This window comes from Hetaerina americana, unplaced genomic scaffold (genome assembly GCF_022747635.1).
Source record: "Hetaerina americana unplaced genomic scaffold, ioHetAmer1.1.p SCAF_9, whole genome shotgun sequence".
NCBI classification, from domain to species: Eukaryota; Metazoa; Arthropoda; class Insecta; order Odonata; family Calopterygidae; genus Hetaerina; species Hetaerina americana.
Window position 1 is genome coordinate 46,123,272 of NW_027287538.1, and position 20,347 is coordinate 46,143,618.

At 38.3% G+C, this 20,347-nt stretch overlaps 2 protein-coding genes across 2 annotated transcripts in view; one reads left to right on the forward strand and one right to left on the reverse strand.

Annotated features, from left to right (window-relative positions):
* LOC139699061 (cell death abnormality protein 1-like) overlaps window positions 1-15,139 on the forward strand; it is a 102,812-nt gene extending 87,673 nt beyond the window's left edge. The window contains exons 2-6 of the mRNA XM_071598062.1: window positions 134-189; window positions 5,773-5,888; window positions 7,697-7,822; window positions 11,309-11,561; window positions 13,592-15,139. Of these exons, the coding sequence (XP_071454163.1) occupies window positions 134-189; window positions 5,773-5,888; window positions 7,697-7,822; window positions 11,309-11,561; window positions 13,592-15,139 (2,099 nt within the window). The remainder of the gene's footprint in view (window positions 1-133; window positions 190-5,772; window positions 5,889-7,696; window positions 7,823-11,308; window positions 11,562-13,591) is intronic.
* A 673-nt stretch (window positions 15,140-15,812) lies between these two features.
* Window positions 15,813-20,347, reverse strand: part of LOC139698707 (protein IWS1 homolog) — a 30,753-nt gene continuing 26,218 nt past the window's right edge. The window contains exons 11-12 of the mRNA XM_071597586.1: window positions 19,651-19,762; window positions 15,813-17,133 (exon numbers count right to left, since the gene is read on the reverse strand). Coding sequence (XP_071453687.1) covers window positions 17,011-17,133; window positions 19,651-19,762 — 235 coding nt within the window. The 3' untranslated portion in view covers window positions 15,813-17,010. The remainder of the gene's footprint in view (window positions 17,134-19,650; window positions 19,763-20,347) is intronic.

The window sequence follows — 20,347 nt, forward strand, 5'->3', positions numbered from 1 at the left end:
TCCGATATGCCAATAATTGTTTTTTTTAGAATAAACACTAGCCAGTATAACTTTATTCTGTTTACATTGTCTCGTTCAAATAAATGCTGCAACAAGCAAACCATAATTATATCTTTGAAATTTTCATTTGCAGTTCTTTCCTGGCAACTGATTCACGGAACTTCCTGTGTACCCGGGAAGAGTGACAAGGTGAGTTGATGAATGCTATCCGCATCTTGGAACTGAACCAGTTCCTGGTTCGGAAAAGTGGATTAGTATTTTTTTCAAGGAATCATTATCCTGTTTCCTTTGAAACTGTCAACAAACATTCCCTTCTCTAATACGATGCGACTTGAATTTGTGCGCAGATAGATATAAATGCCACGAATATGGGAGCCGAATAATTAACTCCATAACAATAAGTTGAGTAAAGGCGCGAAAAAATGTAAGATGGCCGTTGCGTTAATTGTGAGTCGTTGATTGTTATCAGTTTTATTTCTTTTACATCAGACTAAAAATTGTGAGAATTTCGGTACATAATATTGCAAGATTCGATAGCGAATTCCTAACCTATGCCTGGCGATTTATTGTTTATGCTTATGGGCTACAATTTTTTTAATCTTTCATTTTACATTTGATTCAACTGATGTCATTGCTGTTGTTATTTACCTCAATTTAAATTTGGTTTGACAGCGTGGAGCGCGAAATTTGAAAGTTTAAAAGGAAAATAGTTTTACTCTAATTAATATTAAAATAAAAACAAAGATAAAAAATGAACAATATAAAATTCGACAGTGATAAAATTATGCTTTTCTTTCTGTCCATTGCGCTTCAAGACTCAATATTCACCGGATGACATGATGCATCCCACACTGCATTTTTTACTGAAAAGTGAGGCGCATAGAGTAGGAATGGATCGTGAAAAACATTGCTTCTGGCATTATCTTATGTTGGCCACGTTTAGCTTTTAATGTTTAATTTATGAAATGACCAACCAATATGTCATACACGTATTTCCTCGTACACATATCGAAGTTATCTTAGAATGTATTTGCCAATTTTCAGCTCAATTTATTCACATTGCAAAATCGAGCTCTTAGTAGGGCGATTATGCATTTCTTTGCGGGTTATCGCAGTCACCTTCCACTAATATCTATTTCCACTTCCACTTATAAGTACGGCTGGCTATTATATCGGCCCATCCTCAAATAAAACCACATGCACAGACCCATGATTTTTTTTAGATCTACTGAAATATTTATCGTTTTTGGGGTCTAGATACATCCTTCTGGGAAACCACATATTGCAAGGAAACTGCCTCCCCCAACACTTTGGTGAGTGAATTTCACTTGCCACACAGGACTTAGCATTAAATAGGTTCGCCTCGCCACAAACCAATCTTAGGGTGATTACTGTTGTTTACTGAGACATTATTAATAGATAACTGCCTTTTAACATATTTGGAAAATCCACTAGTCTACTCGAGATCTTAACTGAAGAATGCCATTGGCAAACTGAAAAAAAACGCAGCTGTTTTTAGCTTACCTTTTTGGAATATTCCCATTTTCAAGTGAAAAACAATCAGAAAATACCAACCATAATCATAAGTATATTAGTTTTTCTTGCCAAAGAGCTTTATTGTCTTGTGTATAGCTCGTTAAACCATCCATCTTGCATTAAGTTGTGTCTAAACGCGAATGTTTTTATAAACATCGTAAATTTAACAAATTTTGCGAGTCTCACTGGAGTACACCGGCACGCCGGGCCTGCGAAAACATCGCCAGGTTACAGCACGACTAAGCTTTGTATAATATCCACTTCATTCAGATTACTCATTCCGCCATTGAAAGTTTTCTCTGCGGACGATTCAATTTTAAAACGTATTTTTATCTCCACTTCCCATCCACATATACCATTATCTTTTCCCACGATTTTCGTTTCGGTGGATGAACCAACCAATGCCACAAGATATGGGGTACCTCACCTCACTGGTCCACCAGCTTGGGAGAGGAATGTGGAGGCGTTCCCATTCCATGAAAAAACAAAAGTAAACAACTATCCGGGATGAAAATATGTTAACGTAAGGACGGTTCCCTAAAATCACGAGTTGAACTCAGTTCGCATATTAATGACGCATGATGAAAGATTAATGTAACACCTATCCATGAGAATTAATTTAATTTATACAGGGTCTGTCCCAAGGATAAGTAGAATGCTCACCGTCTTACTCGACTCAAAATGGGTTATCCGCAAGGAGTTTATGCAGACATGGACATCCAGTGAACAGTAAGTTTATCGTGGAAGCCTGCGGAAAAGACTGCAGAAACGAGTGCAACGCGTCAGGGTGGAATCTTCGCCAACTGGAGGCCGCACCACGACAACGCGCCGTCCCACACCGCCTTCCTCGTGAAGTACCCAGTAACTGGCCAAGCACAAAGTAGCAACGCTACCCAAGCCGCCTTACAGCCCCGATGTGGCACCGCCAGACTTCTGCTCGTTCCCAATAATAAAAAGGAGCTCGAAACGCAATCATTTTGGAACGCTGGATAGCGTCAAATAGGTCGTGACGAGGTGCCTGAACTAGGTTCCCGTCTAGACGTCTTCCAGGGAGTACCGCGACTGGCAGAGATACTGGCATCGGCGTGACGAAAAATAGCACGAGGGCGATATTTTGAAGAATTTCAGTAATTTGGTCTTTGATCTGCAATGAAGTTTTCCCCAGATTAATTCCATCTATTTTTGGGACTATGTATTATGTGTACACGCAGTTCTTAAGCACTTTGAAGTTTTAATTAATACTTGGAACGTGCTCTTTAAACTTATTTTGGGCTAGTTCTTAGGCGCCAATTTTGGAAAATGTGCGGTTTCGGCTATTTTTACCAACTAACTTATTAAAATCAATTCAAAAAAAAGTAAGTTAGGTGCTTTTATATTTACAAATTTTATTTAGTTGCGCATACGACATCAGTTCTCGTGAGAACGACACGTATTATGGCACCATTAATCAATAATTTTTCTTGTAGTAGTCCTCCGCTGCCATCAGAGCATGCATAATATCGTAGATTTTAGGTGTCGATTTCTGTGAATATTAGCACAGGAAGACCATGGGTAATCATCATCCTTTGATAAAGCGCACTTAGGCCTACAAATAGAGGGAATTTTTATCAAAATGTCAACATAAGTACTCTTGGCATCTCGATTCAACCTCCTCAAGTGGTTCGACCTTGATTACGTGAGTCTCTAAGGATGTGGACACACACACTCCTTTCACTAGCTTCGCGCACGTCAAATTAAAATTGATTTATCATTAGTAAAAGTTTGAGTAGAATGCGTTAAAATCATTAGGGAGTAGCTCCATAAGGCTATTGGCGGCCCAAATGCAAATTATCAATTATTTAGTGTGTTTTACTTTTATTTTTCCGATGTTTGAATAAATGATCGGACTTTTTTTTCCAGCGCAATTTTTCCGTGCAATGCTTAATATGTTGCATGTCGGTCCTGCTTTTCATCATACAATCAGTACATAACATCAGGGCCTGATATTGTTTAAAACAGAATAGTGTTTAGATTACAGATCATTAACCCGCGGATGTGATATCTGGGGGGGGGGGAGTTATCCTTTGTCACCGTTACCTCCCACACATTGCTTCCGGACATAGAACTAGTAACCTAGTAACCAAGCCCTTAAAAAGACCATCAAGGTATTATGACCACGATAGGCGGAGTTAGGTACCATTCATGGCTCCAGACGACTGTTCGCATATCTAATTTCTGGCTTGGAAACGGATTATCAACAAGAGTAAATTACAGTAATTTTGAACAAGGCAAACGGCAGCGGTTGATTTCGAGAGAAAAGTCGGCATTGTCGGATTTTGTTTTTAATAGTCATGAAAATGGGTAATTCGCTCTCATAACTAGCTCATATATGTTTATTAAAAAGAAGGAAGGACGTAAAATAACGTAAGATCAAATAAATGATAGAAATAAGTCGAAACAAATCCTTAAAAAAATTGAAATGAATTTATCAATAGGATGAACGTTCAATAACTCCTAGGAAAATTCTAGAGTTGGAGCTCGTAGTATCGGAAAAGGTTTTCTTTCATTTAGATACACCTCTAAATATACCATACTACTTAGAGTTTCAGTAGCATTACTAGTTTTAAAGTTTTTAAATTCATGACGCGGTTTCATTTTTATAGCCGATTGAAGCAACATACTTTTGCTTATTTAGAAAAAATGAGTTTCCTGCGGTGATTAAAACTGGTATTTAAAAGGCTTCAAACTGAAAAAGATCAAAGCCGAGTTGGGTGAAGTTCATGGTACATCTGCTTCTGTGATTGCAACTGTTCACGCAAATGAGTTTTTAATGTGGCCGTACGTCCAAAAATGAACTTCGCTCCGGACGTCCAGAGGAAGTGAATTCCTCCGAAATGATTGACAAAATTTATTTGTATATCCATATATATATATATATATATATATATATATATATATATATATATATATATATATATATATATATATATATATATATATATATATATATATATATATATATATATATATATATATATATATATGTATATATGTATGTCTTCCGATGAAGTGGGAGCTGAATTCCGTCGAAATGATCTAGAAATAACGTGTGAGTGATCTTTATATGTTTTCTTATATTGTTTGTTACTGTCCAAGTTTGTTATTCAACACTTCCGTATTACTTCGACGAAATCATACAAATATTACATATATCACATATATATATATATATATATATATACACTCGTGGGTCGCGGTAGTCCAGTGGGTAGAGCGTTGGATCGCTGACCGGAGGGTCCCGGGTTCGATTCCCGGGCAAGACACTCTGGACACCTGCAGCTCCACCCAAGCTATGTGATTATTTGGGTACCAGTTCTAACCGGAAAAGCAACTGACACCCTCGTGTGTGAATTTCACACGCCGTCAAGCTTAATACTGGGTGAACTACATGACCTACCAAACCGACCTTTGGGTTGATTACTGTGTTTTTATATATACGTATGTGCATATAAATACACACACACATATATCCAACAATTTCAGGGAAACAATTGAGAATGGGGAGGTAGCAGTCCAAGGGATCGTCCGAGCTAGAAAAATGGATGCTAAAATCATATCTAACTCCCTTTCATGCCTTCACTTTATTTCATCAATGACTATGACATCCAGGTGAATGGATGCCACAAAGGAACTTCAGAATTTAACCACTCCACCCTTACAATATATTATACATTCCCATGAAAGAAACAGTGAACCATCAATCAATTTGATTGATACCATGAAAATAATTAATCGTTATTCCTAAGGTAGAATGATAATGCTTGCAATTTTTTCAAGCCTTGTCCATTGTGTAGTTAAAGTGAATTAAGATATTTAAGTTAAAATAAAAAATTAGTAGATTTTGGTTCCTAAATTAGGACAATTATTTTCAAATTCAACAATGTATTCATATTTCTTACTTGGAAAAACCTTTTAAAATGATTTTCGTTCATATAAAAAATGACAGCCAACTTCAGAGATTTTCTAGATCCACTATCAGTAGTCACTGTTTTCCTGAGAAATAACAGATGGTACAGGAAAGGGAATCAATCTTTCACTCCTTTTGTCTGAGTTTCATTCAATGTGGGACAAGTGGGTTTGCAGACAGGTTACAAATTCCACTCTCACTTATCTAATGAAATTTACTTTCTAGGTTACTCATTCTGAGATTATTTGCACATACATATTATCCTTTCATGGCACTGAATCTCTTTTCAGGTGGAGGATAACAGTGGCACCAACACGACGGCCACTCCCATTAATGAGAAAGAGGACCCAGACCAAAGCCAAATTAGCACAGAAAATGCCAATTACATGAACGGAAGTGATACAAGGTAATATCATTTACAAGTGCATGCAATTCTAACCCTCTTACTCACTGAATTTAATGTTAATGAGAAAAACATGAAGGGTTTTCCACTAACTCTACAGGTTTTTCACAATCTCTGTTGTGGTTTTACACACATTTTTCATTTGGATCCTGGCATACTAGACACTCAACCCTTTTGAAACTTATAGAGACCAGAGTGTGTTCTAACTAACATCACGACTAACTGCTTAAGTCCATATCTTCCACAAAGAAACAATTTAATTACACCGTAAAGCTCATTTCCAGCCTCCATCAAGTGTTGTACTGTCTTGTTGGGAAATTCTAAGTTCAAAGTAAATGCTTCAACACCTATATACTCCATTGTATAGTATTGAAATATTGCTTTCATAAACTGCAAGAAGACATTTCCCAATAACGTGGTTGGAAACAAAATGCAGTAGAAAAGGGAGGCAGTTTGTGATGCAATCAGAATGCTTCAGCAGAGAGAGCTCTATAATACATACAAACATTCACATGTAGGTATACACACACACACATATCTTAGCCGGTCAATAATGAGTAATGGAGAACACATGTTTTTGAGATGTTTGCAAAATGTTTCACCATTCATTAACAACTTGAGGGTGGAGTATGTTATTTCATCCACGAGTTTTAGTTTCCCATCCTCTGATAAAGGACAAAACCCACATTAAGGTAATTCTAGGCCTGACCAAATGATGATTGGTAGAGGGGTGTTTAGCAGAAACCAGACGGCCCCTGGAGACTCTTCCTTTCAACACTTATAAGATACACATATAATTACATACCTAACCAATTTTTTCATTCCCTGTCTTGTGGTCAAAGAAAGACTCATTTTTGGTAATTACTCCTCGGGTAAGAGAGACCAAATAAAGAGATATTCGCACAAGGATTGTTACAAATGTGGTATTAACCAAATCCCTACCTCAGCATCTATTCTACTTAAGCAATGATTTTTAGCCTTTTTTGTATCCATGCAACCTCTGTTTAAAGCATAGCCAATGGAATATTCCAAAAACAGGGTACCATATATTGGAGGAAGGGGTTTTACCATTCGAATTTCAATGGTACTAGATACTAATAACCCCAAGAAATTACCAGCATTCTCCCACCCTATTCCGCTGAACCTGAGGCAGAAGATATCAATTTGTGGAAACAAACACAGCAAACTCGATCGAATTGAAGCAACAGGCCACCATGTTTTAAGAGTATCATCTCAAAATGTTTCAATTCGATAACATTATGTAATTGTTTAGTTTGTCATCTGGAATTGGTCAACATTGACATCATGGCGACTACAAAATTATTCTAAGGAATATTAATCGTCACACACAATAAATGATTTTCTACAAAATATTAAGAGTTTGGCACTATTTAGAAGGCAAGATATCAAAATGGTGGTTTGACAAAATTTTGAGCAGGAGAGGTCCACTTCAGACACCTGAATTTAACCTTCGCATCCTGTAATCTAACCTAGTATTAGATTACAGGATGCGAGCATTGAGAAATATCAAAATTTGCACATTATTACTAATGAATGACACAATATCCTCACAATTTATATCTATGGTAAGTAGATTGTACACCTCACAATGTTAAAAAAGAAAGCACACAAAGCAATGCAACTTTTGAAGAAATCGTGAAAACATTATGAGTTTTAAACATTGAGAAAAATACTTATCAAAGGCTTCATACCACTTTGCTTTGCATGGGTAACCTTTAATGGGGTATATGTACCTTTGTGAATCCATGTACTCACCCCATTCATGATGTTCCTTTGGTTCTTTCCTTTAGCCCAAGAACTGTCAGCAATCCAGAAGAAATTTCAAACCAAAATGAAGCAGATTGGGAAGACCCATGCATTTTATCCGGAAATGGTTTCTTTCCAAATTACACATCCAGTTGCCAGCAGTATTACAGGTATGTCTTTTTTTCTTCTTTTCCAGGGAAATCATAAATTAAACCCGATTCCAGGATTTCAAGTATTAAGTTGTTTTCCAATTGTTGTGCCACAAATGTCTCTAGCCCGCTGCAATCCAACTGCTACCGATTAATTCACATGTAGGATAGATATTCATGGGTAGATAATGAATTTCAAAAAGGTTTGAAAACATAACTCACGTATATAAAATCTCTCTACGGTGCGGAGGCTATCTCGCTATGAAAGATGAGTCCCAAATTGAAGTTTTTCACTTTTTGGGCATCTAGATGAATGCTAACCGTGCGATGTCACCTTTTTGCATTTTGTTTGCTAGCATTCAGGAAATATACATGCGTAAAACATTTTCCCTGGAAGCTCATTACGGCTTTGAATAGGAAGTCACTATGGCCGTCGGGAATAGATATTTCCGTGCTGATTAACCGTTTAACATAAAACTGATAGTTTGAAAAACTTTTTTACCAATGGAGAATATTCTATACATCCTCATTAATACAAGAGATTAGCAGAGGGCACCTAGAGCAAATAAAAAAAATAATCCCATTGCCTAACGCGGCAGAGTCACTCAAGAGGTACCTAATGATTACTATTGAATATAAATGTTTTTATTTATGCGATTGTCTCTCTGTTGTAGTTTGTTGTAGTGCAGCGGTAGACAGGCAGTTGTTTTGTATTGCGACACAGCCCGATTAAATGCATGAATGTTCATTCTAAATGCACAGATGTGACGCGCAACTCTTTGCTTTCTTGCTGAAAATGTAGGATATTGTAAACTACTTGTTTAAAATAAACGCTAGATTAGTCATTCTTATTAAATGCAAACGAAGGAAATATGTATTTGCCGAAGTAATTGCTATAGGTTGTCGATAATAATAATAATCTTTATTTGCCCAGAAGACACTGACACAGTGTAATAGATACATCAGATAAGTGTATAGGACACGTCATATGTACATATAGATGTTAAACAATGATGAAATTCAGAAAAGCATGACACAATAATAATTTTTTGCATAAAATATATTCCATATTCAGTATGGTTATTTTTTCTCCATGAATTCCATTACAGAATAAAACTGTTCTTTCCTTAAAAATGATATTAATTTCTTTTTGAACAGGACTGGATCCTTTACGTACTTAAAATCGTAAGGGAGCCTGTTCAGTGCAAGGAGGCCCATTGATTTAGGCCCCAGGGCCTAAATCAATGGGCCTCCTGTCGATGCTGGCTCATTTTGAATTAGCGCAGTTCCTTCAAAGTTTGACATGAAAAAAATTCGCAGTGCCTTGGAATCAAAAGCAACTCCTTCACAAAATAATTTCTCTTCATAATTAGTTCTTCTGGGCCGAATACTGGATGCATCGCTTGAGCGATCTCGCGATGTATGACTAGAGAATAAAGGTTCCTGAATTAAACTGGTACAACGAAGTTAGTCTTTGACTAGACACCTTTTTCTTCTGCTGCCCTGTATCCATGTTTGGGTAAAATTACTGCGAAATCCCCTAAATTTCAGGTTTTACTATTCAATTACAAATATTTTTCTGGAATTTGTAAAAGTTTTTTCCCATCCCCGGTTTCCAAGAATTTCTGTTCCCCATGGTATAAATATTTCTTCGGTCTCGCTTAATTTAACCATATTCAGATGGATTATTGATCATATAAACATTATCAATTTCATCAGAAAAACAATATGATGTGGCAATAAGTCCAATAGTGTAATCACTTCTCTAGGTGATTCACAACCTGGAGTATCATTGTCAGCGTGAATAGGTCCTACTTATATGGTGGGTTAATTACCACCTTGCATTTTCATCCATGCTCTGTAATACACTTTCAACCTTACTTAGGAGAAATTTATTTTGCTTATTTACCCTTAGCCTACGTTTCCTTCAGTTGAAATTTAAACGAATGTATTACTTTCAAATTATGTATTATAATCTTTCACATTATTCCCCTATGAATCATTTGAAGACAGTAAAAGCAATTTGATTCATATGTTTTATTTTTCTCTAAATGGTATTATGGCTTTTTCTCAAGTTATTATTTTATTTCCCTGATTCAAAAAAAATACGTTTAGCTGAAATGGAATAAATAGCAAATTTAAGGTAGTATGAATCATGTGACTATAATCTGGAATATAGCAGCATTTTAATGAAACAATACCTGGTCTTTAGGCAAGGGGATGGGCAGCGATTGAAGGCTTTGGAGATGTGTGTGTGTGTGTGATAAGGAGAACGGAGAAAATAAGTTGAAAGGTGATACGAAAACAAACTCAGAAGTTTTCAAAAGGTGTGGATGGAGAAGAGAAGTTGCTAAGAGAAATCAGAATAAGACAGAGAAAGAGATAGTAGGAAATATTGAGAAGCAGTGAGATGCTGAAGGCTGTGATTGAAGAAGGGATGTTGGGTAAACAGGGTAGAGGAAGGAAGAGAGTGATGAGAGCAAGAGTTATTTTCAGATAGTATGTACAGGCACAGAAGTTACTGTGGATTGAAGAAATAAATAGGAAGTTCCCATGATATATAGAGAGAAATAGTCATTAGAGACAGTCAAAAACCTTCTTGTAAAATAGGTAGACTATCTTGATTGATATGAGTCATGTGACAAATAGGAAAGAGCCTGATAAAGGCTTGTTCTGTTGTGATAGTGCTTCAATTGAATACTAAAAATTGAATAAATGCCAATTCAATCTTTCCCAATTAACATTTTGTTTCCATTTGAGTTAGTTTACATCAAAGCAGGAAGTACTCCAATGTGACCAAATTAGGTTATATATTTTACTTTTGACCTGAAACTTAAAGAGAGAAATTCTATCTGCAGTTTATGCTTATTAAAAAAACCATAAAAACAGTTCTCGACCCGAAGGTCGGTTTCGTAGGTGATAGGTTTACACAATAATTAGCCTGTGGGTGTGTGAAATTCACATATTATGGAAAGAGGGTCAGTTCCTTTTCCTGTGCCGGCTACAGTTTCCCAGGAAGATCTGGTGACTGAAAAATTATACAGCTTGAGTAGAATTGAAGGTGCCCAGGGAGTGCATGCCCAGGAATCGAACCCAAGCCCTCCGATCGTTAGTTCAATGCTCTACCCCTGGACTACCAATTCCCCTATGCACATACGCAACTTTCATTTTAAATTTTTTCCTTTCAATTCAAATTTCATTCTTAAAATTAGGTGTGTTATACACTAGTAAATTCTGTTTGTACCTATTGCTAATAACATAGTTTAGCAGTACATGCTCAATGTATTACAAAAACGAACAACTAATGACTGTGAAGGAATAGAATATGTAGTATTATCACCAAGAATGGTATGAATATTAGATCTATCAAATTATGGAACTTTTATTTGGTAGAACTTAATTTATAATGCTAATAATTACTCTACTATTCAAATCACTAATGTAACCAAAACTAATCTACTATTCTACTAACTAATACAACTTCGATGTTTTTTCTTCGTCCCTTAGGTGTGAAAACCACCGGCTCATATCCACACACACATGCAGGCCATACACAGCCTTTAGCACCAATCTCCAAGATTGCGTGAATTCCATGGAAGTGACATGTGTTGAGCCATTATGTCCAGCTGAGAGCCCAGGGCTGGAGATTACCTTCATCACTCCAGGGACGCAATGTAGAGCCTATCATTTTTGCGGTCCCCATGGACAAAGAGGAGATTATTTATGTGCAGCTGGCTATGTTTACGATCGCAACACTAAAGTAAGTCGTGGTGAAATACATCGTATTTCATTAGTATGTCGGACATCATGAATGAGACATGAACAGGAGTTGTTTATTTTGAACTTTCATCCATAATTTATCAAATTAACCCTCTAGTGCCACTGAGGTTGCTACAATTAAATTTTTTAAAGGAAATAAAAGCAAATAACAATTGATTATTTCATATTTTTATGTTCGATTGTCTGTTTTAATAATTTATTATATAACATGATTTTATTCATAAAATTTTCATCAAATAATTATTCATTATGATGATTTTTAATAAATTCTACAATTCTCAGTAAGATAACCGGTCAATTTTTGCAATTACACATGTCACTCAAAGCGTTAACAGGTTATTAGATTTTAGATTCTATTAGAATTTTGATGCACCCAATGCATAGTTGGCATGGAGATGGGGCGATCGCGAAGAGTTGATCTAATTCCTTTCCTTGCCATTTCATCATCAAAGACAGACCTGCCCAACAGTGTTCATGCAACTAATACGACTTGACGCAAGTATTGGAGGCATTTGCAGAGCTCCAACTCCATATTCCATCCCAACTCATAGTGTTTTGTCTCCGTCATTAACACATGCCAGCTCCGTAGCAGGGATTTCAAATCTTTTCACTCTTTCCTGTTAATATTGCCAGTTAAACTTGAAGCTATCACTTTGCCAATTTATTTTTGCATGAATTTGATACCCTGAGTGAAATTTCCACTTCCTCCCAATCCCCCTTCTGTCTACCTCCTGCCACTGCATCCAATGGAATTGTACTCCTCCCCCTCACCCCTCTCAGTTTGTTATTTAGAAATTGCCCTCGTGCTGAATCAGGAGTAGTACTGAATAATTCCATTCCATTTTTAAGCTACCCCTTTTCATACTTTGGACAACCTAAGAGGCCAATTTCAGTACTTCCGGGGAAAAGCTTGATTTCTGATTTTGTCATGAGCTTGAAAATCAGCAATTGACTGATGGTGACTTACTCATGCCTCATGATGGAAAATGTACTCAAATAGTTCTCCTTAGACCATTAAAGAGCACATATTAATCAGGTCTCCATTATGGAGCTACCCCATTAAGGTAAGCTCAAGCTCTAATGCTTATTTTTGCTGTGGGAGCATTCCTGAGATAAATGGCAAACAGCTTGAAAGCATTAAAAACAAGCGGATGATTATTGATAAAAGATACTGTTGTAGCATCTCCCACATTTTCTGGGAGCTTGAAAGCAGTTTTCCTATCAGCATCTATTTTCCCTTGAATACAGGCATTTTTTTAACATGGAGATATTGAATTCATCAGTACTACGGGAAAATCAGTTATTACTCTTGCCATGTATGAATATTGGTATTTAATTTGTTAAAACATTTACTGGAACGAACATTAATTTAAAAAAAAACATTTCCTGATATCATTCCTGAGGAAGAATGTAAATAGAGCACAACTCGGTAATAATTACTGGAGTTTTGATGCTCTATGGTCAAAAAGAAATAATGTTCACAATGAGTTTTCCAATTAAACACAATAAGAAAAACATATTAATTAGATTTACTTCCATGCACATATATTATGATTTAATAGACAGTGTTAATGACAGAGAATTTTGGCAGTAAAGAAAATGTTATCAAAAACACTCGACTTGGGGGCAGAGTAGCTTTGTTGTCTGTTTGGAAATCCAACTACATATTGTAGCATCACAGGTTTTTTAAAACTAGATCATTGAGGAAAGAGGATAACCAATTAGATGTGGTTTTGCAGAAAAAATAAAAATGGATAGAAAGGAAAACAAATAGAGAAAAGCATCACCTTGACTAGGATTTCAACCTGGATCCCTCAATGTCTAGCCAAGTGCCTTGGTAGCCAGTCAAGCTACCAAGGCGTTCTTTCACACTGGACCAGACATCCAAGGAATCCACGTTTGAATACCAGTCAAGACTAATGATTTTTACACTCTGAAATTGTTGCATTGTGATTCTAAAATAATCAATGACATGATTTAAATGACAGCTAATATGATGCGTTTTTACAGAAATGTGTGCCAACACCATGGATGTGCCGGGAACCTATCTGCACTGGGAGGGTGGATGGAAACTATGCCGATTCATCCGAAGACTGCCGTCGCTCATTCTGTTGTCGGGGAGGTCACCTGACTTCAGTGGCTCCATGCCCACAGGGACACCTGTACGGTCCCTCTTGCCTCCCGGAAAACCTCGTGGCATGCCCGCCCCCGTCCACGTCCGCCGCCCCCATCCTGGTGCGGGGACCACCGCCGATCATCCCCAAGACTCCGATGGCCACCGGACCCTGCAGCCTCCTACGGGACGGCCTCCACCGCAATTTCTCCGCGGATGCCTGCCGTCATTACTACCGCTGCACCAACGGGAAGGTCACCTCGAACCACGCCTGCCCCCCGCGCACCTCTCTCGTCCTCCTTCCCCCGGGTGACGCCCCTCCATCCGCCGCCGCCTGCCTCGCGTCCACCCTGCTGGTCTGCCTTCCCTTAAGGGCCGAGGGAAGACCACCTTGCGGACCGGTCGCGGGGTCAAAGTGCGGGCGCAAGGTTGAGTGCGAGGCCGGGGTTGGAGGGAGGGCCATCCTACTTGCCTGTCCGGAGGGCAGAGCCTTCGACGGTCACCGATGCGCCGTCTCAGACGGAACCGGGACGTGGTGTGGAGAAGCACCGCAGCCCTCGCAGACCCCATGCGCCGGCAAATCGGACGGCTACCACCCGGATCCCGGCTCGCCATCCTGCCGGGGTTACGTTTACTGTGGTGGGGGTCACAGTATCTCTTATATCTGCCCTAGGGGATTCGCCTTCGACGGGGAGAGGTGCGCGCCGGCCGATGAGGTGGACTGTCCGTCGGACTCGCCTTCCGAGAGGAGGGCGTGTGCAGGGATATGGGCCGGCTACGTGGCTGACCACTCCTCCGGTTGCCAATCGTACTTCTACTGCCAAGCGGGTGATCGGATAACCACCCTGTCTTGCCCGAGAGGACACATGTTTGATGGAAGGCGGTGCGTGCCGGGATCCAATTGCTCCCCGGATTTCGGGGGCTGCGAGAGCCTGTCAGACGGCTATTATCCGGATCTGGAGGTGGACTGCCGAGGATACTTTCGCTGCGCCGGGGGTTTCCGCATTGAGGACCTCGTCTGTCCGGATGGTCGCGGCTTTGACGGGAGGGCGTGCGTTGACCACAAGGCGATGAACTGCTCCCGTCACAAGGTCTTGGCCGCCTCGTCCTCGACTGTCCAGTCACCTTGCCAAGCGGGAAACGGGTTCTTTCAGGATTTCGAGTCCGGTTGTCGGAGGTACTACTTTTGCATTGATGGGGAGAGGACTTGGTTGTCGTGTCAGGGCGACGACGTGTTCGACGGGCAGCTCTGCGTTCCCGCGGGAACTTACTCCTGCCCCAAACCACCACCGGCCACCATGTGCACCTCGCCCAACTGCAGTAGCAGCAGCAAGTTCATTCGGGTGACGAGAGTTTTCACGACGATTTCGGGAAAGGGAGCACAGATCAACTCCCTCGGTCAATCCATTATACAGAAGACCACGACGACAATCAAGGTCCACTGATAAAAGACTCTAACCGCAACAACCAATGAGAACATTGATTAGGACATCCCTCCAATTAATCATACCAACAGTGCACGTATGGTGAGAATATAAAACCATTAGCTGGTCGTTTTCAGCCTCTACTTTGGTAGAACTTCTCCAATATTGAAGAAGGAATAAAATAATTCATACTCCCAATTAATAAGGATTGGTTATCATGGCCTAGGTTTTACTTTTCTCTTTCCTTCTCAAGGCTTGGAGACAACAATAAAGCGATGGAATGTACATAAAAGTGTGCGAAGCTCACGTAAAATGTCCTTATCCGGGCCATGATAATATATCCGTATTAATTAGGACAAATTATGTTTCATTCCCTTCTTCGATGTGAAATAGTCTCCTGCTGCCATCACAGTGTTTAATGTGGAATATGTGAACATACATTTTTTAACTGTGGCAATATTGGCAGTCACCTGTGCAGGATTTAAGCTGACAAGTACAATCGCTGCCATAGGATTTCAAAATACTCAGGTTTCAACAGTGAAACTGTTGCAGATGGATGTGATTAGCAACAGCTTCTGTGCTTAGTTTAAAGAACTGATATCCTGGTCCAATGGCTGGGACTAGGAAAATGTGACGATCTCATTACAAGGCTTAATTCCTTGAACATTTTTTTTTTTTAATAAGACACCCCAAATGTTGGGAATATTTTTATTTCCAAATATGTATATATATTTACATTATTTATACATAAAATTACAGATGATTATTGAAGTTTCTGAAGCATCTGTGGCATTATTTTTCAGAGCCTAATAACAAGGCAACTCAGAATAGAAAAAACTCTTCCATTTACGTCATCATCTCTTTTATGTACCGTTGACATGAAAGAATTTATCACATTAAACCTTCGACTCACAAGAAATGAACCCATTTTACCATGAATCTTTCAGGAAACAATACGGTTTTTGAAAGCAAAATTTGATAAAAATACATTGCACTTCAAAGAGAAAAATTAGTTTGAAAAACTTCAAAATTTATTGGACTATATTTCAAAATCCTACCTATTTGCAGGAAAAATATTCGAAAGTAACAAGAAAGTTTACTGAAAGGTTTAATTAATTATGAGAAAAAAAATTATGCTTGCTTTTGCTATAAAGGTGTGCCATGGACATGTCTTAAAATAGTACAGGAAATTCTAATGAGATCATATCTTAAAAAAAAATATATTATTGGATTATTATGTGATAACACAAAAAATAATACATTGTATGCAAACTTCTGCAACAAAGTCAAGGCATTGTGGGAACGAAAATCATGATGTACAACACCTAGCATAGTGTTTCCACTCGTTATCTTCTAATTCTTACAAGAAAATGAACGGTAAGCACAAGAATATAACTCACTAAGTGGCATCACAATTCAACCAACTATAATCGCCAGTATTTAACAACAAAGATGTATCAATTTTATCTCAAAATACCTGGTGTGTGTCACATTGATCGATAAGTGCTCTTGGTTTTAACACTCAGGTGAACTCTTATGAGGAGAGCACAAGAAAACAAGACCAGAAAATTGCCAATACCCAACTCTGCACCTACTTAATGCTGATTATACATCGGCAAACAATTTAATAGATGCCAAGAAAATTGTCAAATGATAAATCTAAGGAACACAAACGTCAATCATAATCACATAGTCTTACAAAAGACAAAGTTTTGGGAAGATACACTCAATGAAACCTTCCAAAAACCGACACTTGTTACATTCCACATCTCATGTTACAGGTACGAAAATATTACAAACCTCTGGCTCATTCGTACAAACATCAAATTAGCTGAAATGTTTGTATTAAGAAAATAAAATACATGCCAATGGCAGCAGTAACAACATGTACACTATAGAGCCATGTTGCGACCTTCTATGGATATGCCAACAGCTCGTCGAGACTGACTCATTTTCTTCTTCTCTATAAAACTCCTCATGTGCTTCTCAAAGCGATTCATTTGCTTCTTGGATACCTGTAAGTAAAATGCTTTTAGATTTCAAAACTTGAATCCAATGCCAACACTCTACTACAACAACACAGCTTTGTCTCTCTACAGTACACAAAGCAGTGCTTTCTAGCAACCAAATCTGAACCTTTTAAGTATTCAAATAATTGTATTATGCATTACTTAGCATCCCTACAACTGCACACCTCTAAGATGCCCATATAGTAGCCATTTTTAAGTTGACACTAACCTAAAATGCAGATTATGATATACTGTGAAGAAATCAATTAATAAATGATTGGACTCAACAGGATGCATTGACATTAACACCCATTTTTCACGACAAAAGCAATCCATTAAGTACCTTGATATGAGAAGAAGAAGCTGAAAAAAAATGATCCCTAAAAAAAATCTAGGGTCTTGAGTTCCCAAAAGTAATGATTACTCTTTCCATCAGTACCTACCATAAGAGACATAACAAGGCCAGGTTTGATTCAAATTGTAAGAGCATCATTCCAGACAATTGCTATCACCTAAGGTATAATATAGGTCACTATAACCAACAATTGTGCCTATTATCTCTCACACACTCTCAAAAGGCATGGTCGGGAAAGGAGGAGATACATTAAGGTGATTGGGATGGAATTTTTTGACTTGTGAAGATGAAAAAGTAGATCAGGGCAATGCACCTGATTCTCAAATGCAAGACAGCAACTTCTTCCCACCTCATACTATTCCCATCTGAGAAATACCAAGGGGATGAATGTAACTGGCTTTTAATCAGACCTCTTATTGCCTACAGTTATTGACCGTGATTCTTGCCATAGCTTTGGGGCTTCAATGCAAAACATAGCCATGAAGGGTGAAAAGGGAAAGTTGTATTTCCTGTACAATATGGTGGAATTATAATAATTAACAATCTGAACCAATGGAAAGAGTATGGCAAGAGTTGGGGGCTGGTAAAAGACCAGTTAAGACCTGATTGCCAGGCAGGTACAGCAACTAACTACACATGAGGCATTACCACAAGAAACATGTTCTATCAAAAAATAAGTCAACTCAATGAACCTTATTCCAAGAAACTGCAGGAGATACCGCACCAAATGGTTGTACCAAAACAAGTTGTGGTATTAATGAACCTGAATAAAATGAGGCTGACCAGGTAAGTAAGATGGACGTTTGCCAATCTGAAGAGTCATTGCAAATAAAGACCAAACATTTTCAGGCATTTATTGTGGTTTACACTTGCCTATGCTAATGCTTAAAGGATACTAATATGCTTTCCACTGACTTGCTGTATATTACATTAAAATGTCCATATAAATCGCTTCAAACAGCGATAATTATTAAGCCAACCAATTGATAGTCACTGCTCATCGCTATACCGGCATATTTGAAGTGAGAATCACATGCTATTAAAAGAAATAAAACCCAAGAGTACACAATGCAAATATTCTCGACCAACTGATCCGTTCCATTTTGACATTTTTTTTATGGGATGTTAAAAATATCATTTTCTCTTTCAATATGTTTATCCACTCGCATTGTAAGAACACTTGAAAGATTTCAATTTTATTCGCCAGTTTAAAGCAAAGACATTTATGCGTAGATGATTAATTAATAAAAACAGTTTTCCAAATGGCACACCTAAATGAAAATTCTGCCTACAGTTGAGAGATAACCCTCACTTGGGAATTTTTGAGTCATAAATTGACTTTTATTTCCATCCAAAATGAATGTTAACAGTGTCACACACCTTTTCTGTATTATTTACAGCTAGCCGTTAGGCAAGTAATGGGCTATTAAAGTACTGGCTTCCCACCCAGAGGGCCCAGGTTCAAATCCCGGCGGTGTTGAATATTTTTCAGAGGTATCTCGATCCCTACTTGAGGTGCTTTGTGGAGGGCACTTTGAGTGAGTACACCATCCGTCGGATGGGACGTTAACCTGCGGACCCCTTGGCGCCTTTCGTAAAGAGTAGGCTAATTCCGACATCGGGTTTCTCTCCACCCTTCATCCTTTCCTGTCCATCCCCTATGGCACAAATGACCTCAGCTGTCGGTCGCCTCCCCTAAATACTACTACTACTCATTCCAACTATGTAGTATTTATCTATTTTAGAATTCTTGCTCAATCGTGGTACAGCAGTAAGCAAGCAGTTATTTTGTTGTGCGATCCTCAAACTTACTAACTAGATGAAGGCTACTTCCAAGCATACACAAATAATACACAATTATTGAGATACTTGCAGAATAAACATCGCATTGAAAGCCACTAGTTTAAAAATATTATTAATTAAATCATGTCAAATTCATTTGATGAAAATACCCAATTTTTTCCTGTGGCTATCTACTATGTATTTCTGGTAAAATGTAACTGATTCTCCAATATTCCAGGTTTTCTAAAAGGATATTTTTCAATCTTTTTCCAATTCCTAGCTTTTCCCCATTTTTTCCTAGATTTCAAGGATTTGCTGGCTAACCCCCTACTATTGCATACCCAACTACATTCAGTTCGGTGGACAGAGAAGAAACAGACACTCACCCTTCCAATGTCAGTGTCAACCTTCCACTTGGGTCGAACAACGTAATCCTTGTGTGAAGGTTGAGGCACTCTGGCACGAGCTACCCACCCAGGGTCTCCAGGACGCAGAGCTCTGGAATAAAATAGAAAAGGGTTCATCAGAAAATGCAGGAATGCACTAAAAACTGACAAATTCCAAGAAACTTTGACAACAGTAGCACAACTTTGAATGTCTGTGACAGTGCATGTACGGTATTTTGCCACAGCATCTTGTTCCTTTAAATTTCCATAAATTTCAGAGTTTAGGAGAACACCTCGATAGCTTAACTGGCTAAAGAACTCAGCCAGACATTGAGAGATCCAGGTTCGAAACCTGGTCAAGGGGAATGATTTTTAAACTCTGAAATTGTTGCATTGAAAAAGTGACAAATTTACCTCATATGTAAAAAAGTTTGATCAGTGATAATTGACAACATGCTGGGTGCAAACTCTACATAGCGCACACTATGGCTGGATCAAGAAATTTTGTTACTGTGGGGTAAATTAAAATTCAACACCACCTAACAACAAATCCCATTCACCATAATGCACAAATTTCTCAAGACTTCTATGAGAGAGAAAAAACAAACAATGGCAGTTCATCTATATGACACCTGCATTTCCATCCTCTGGCAAGAGAAATATTGTAGAAGATGGGAAGAAATAGCAACTGGAAATT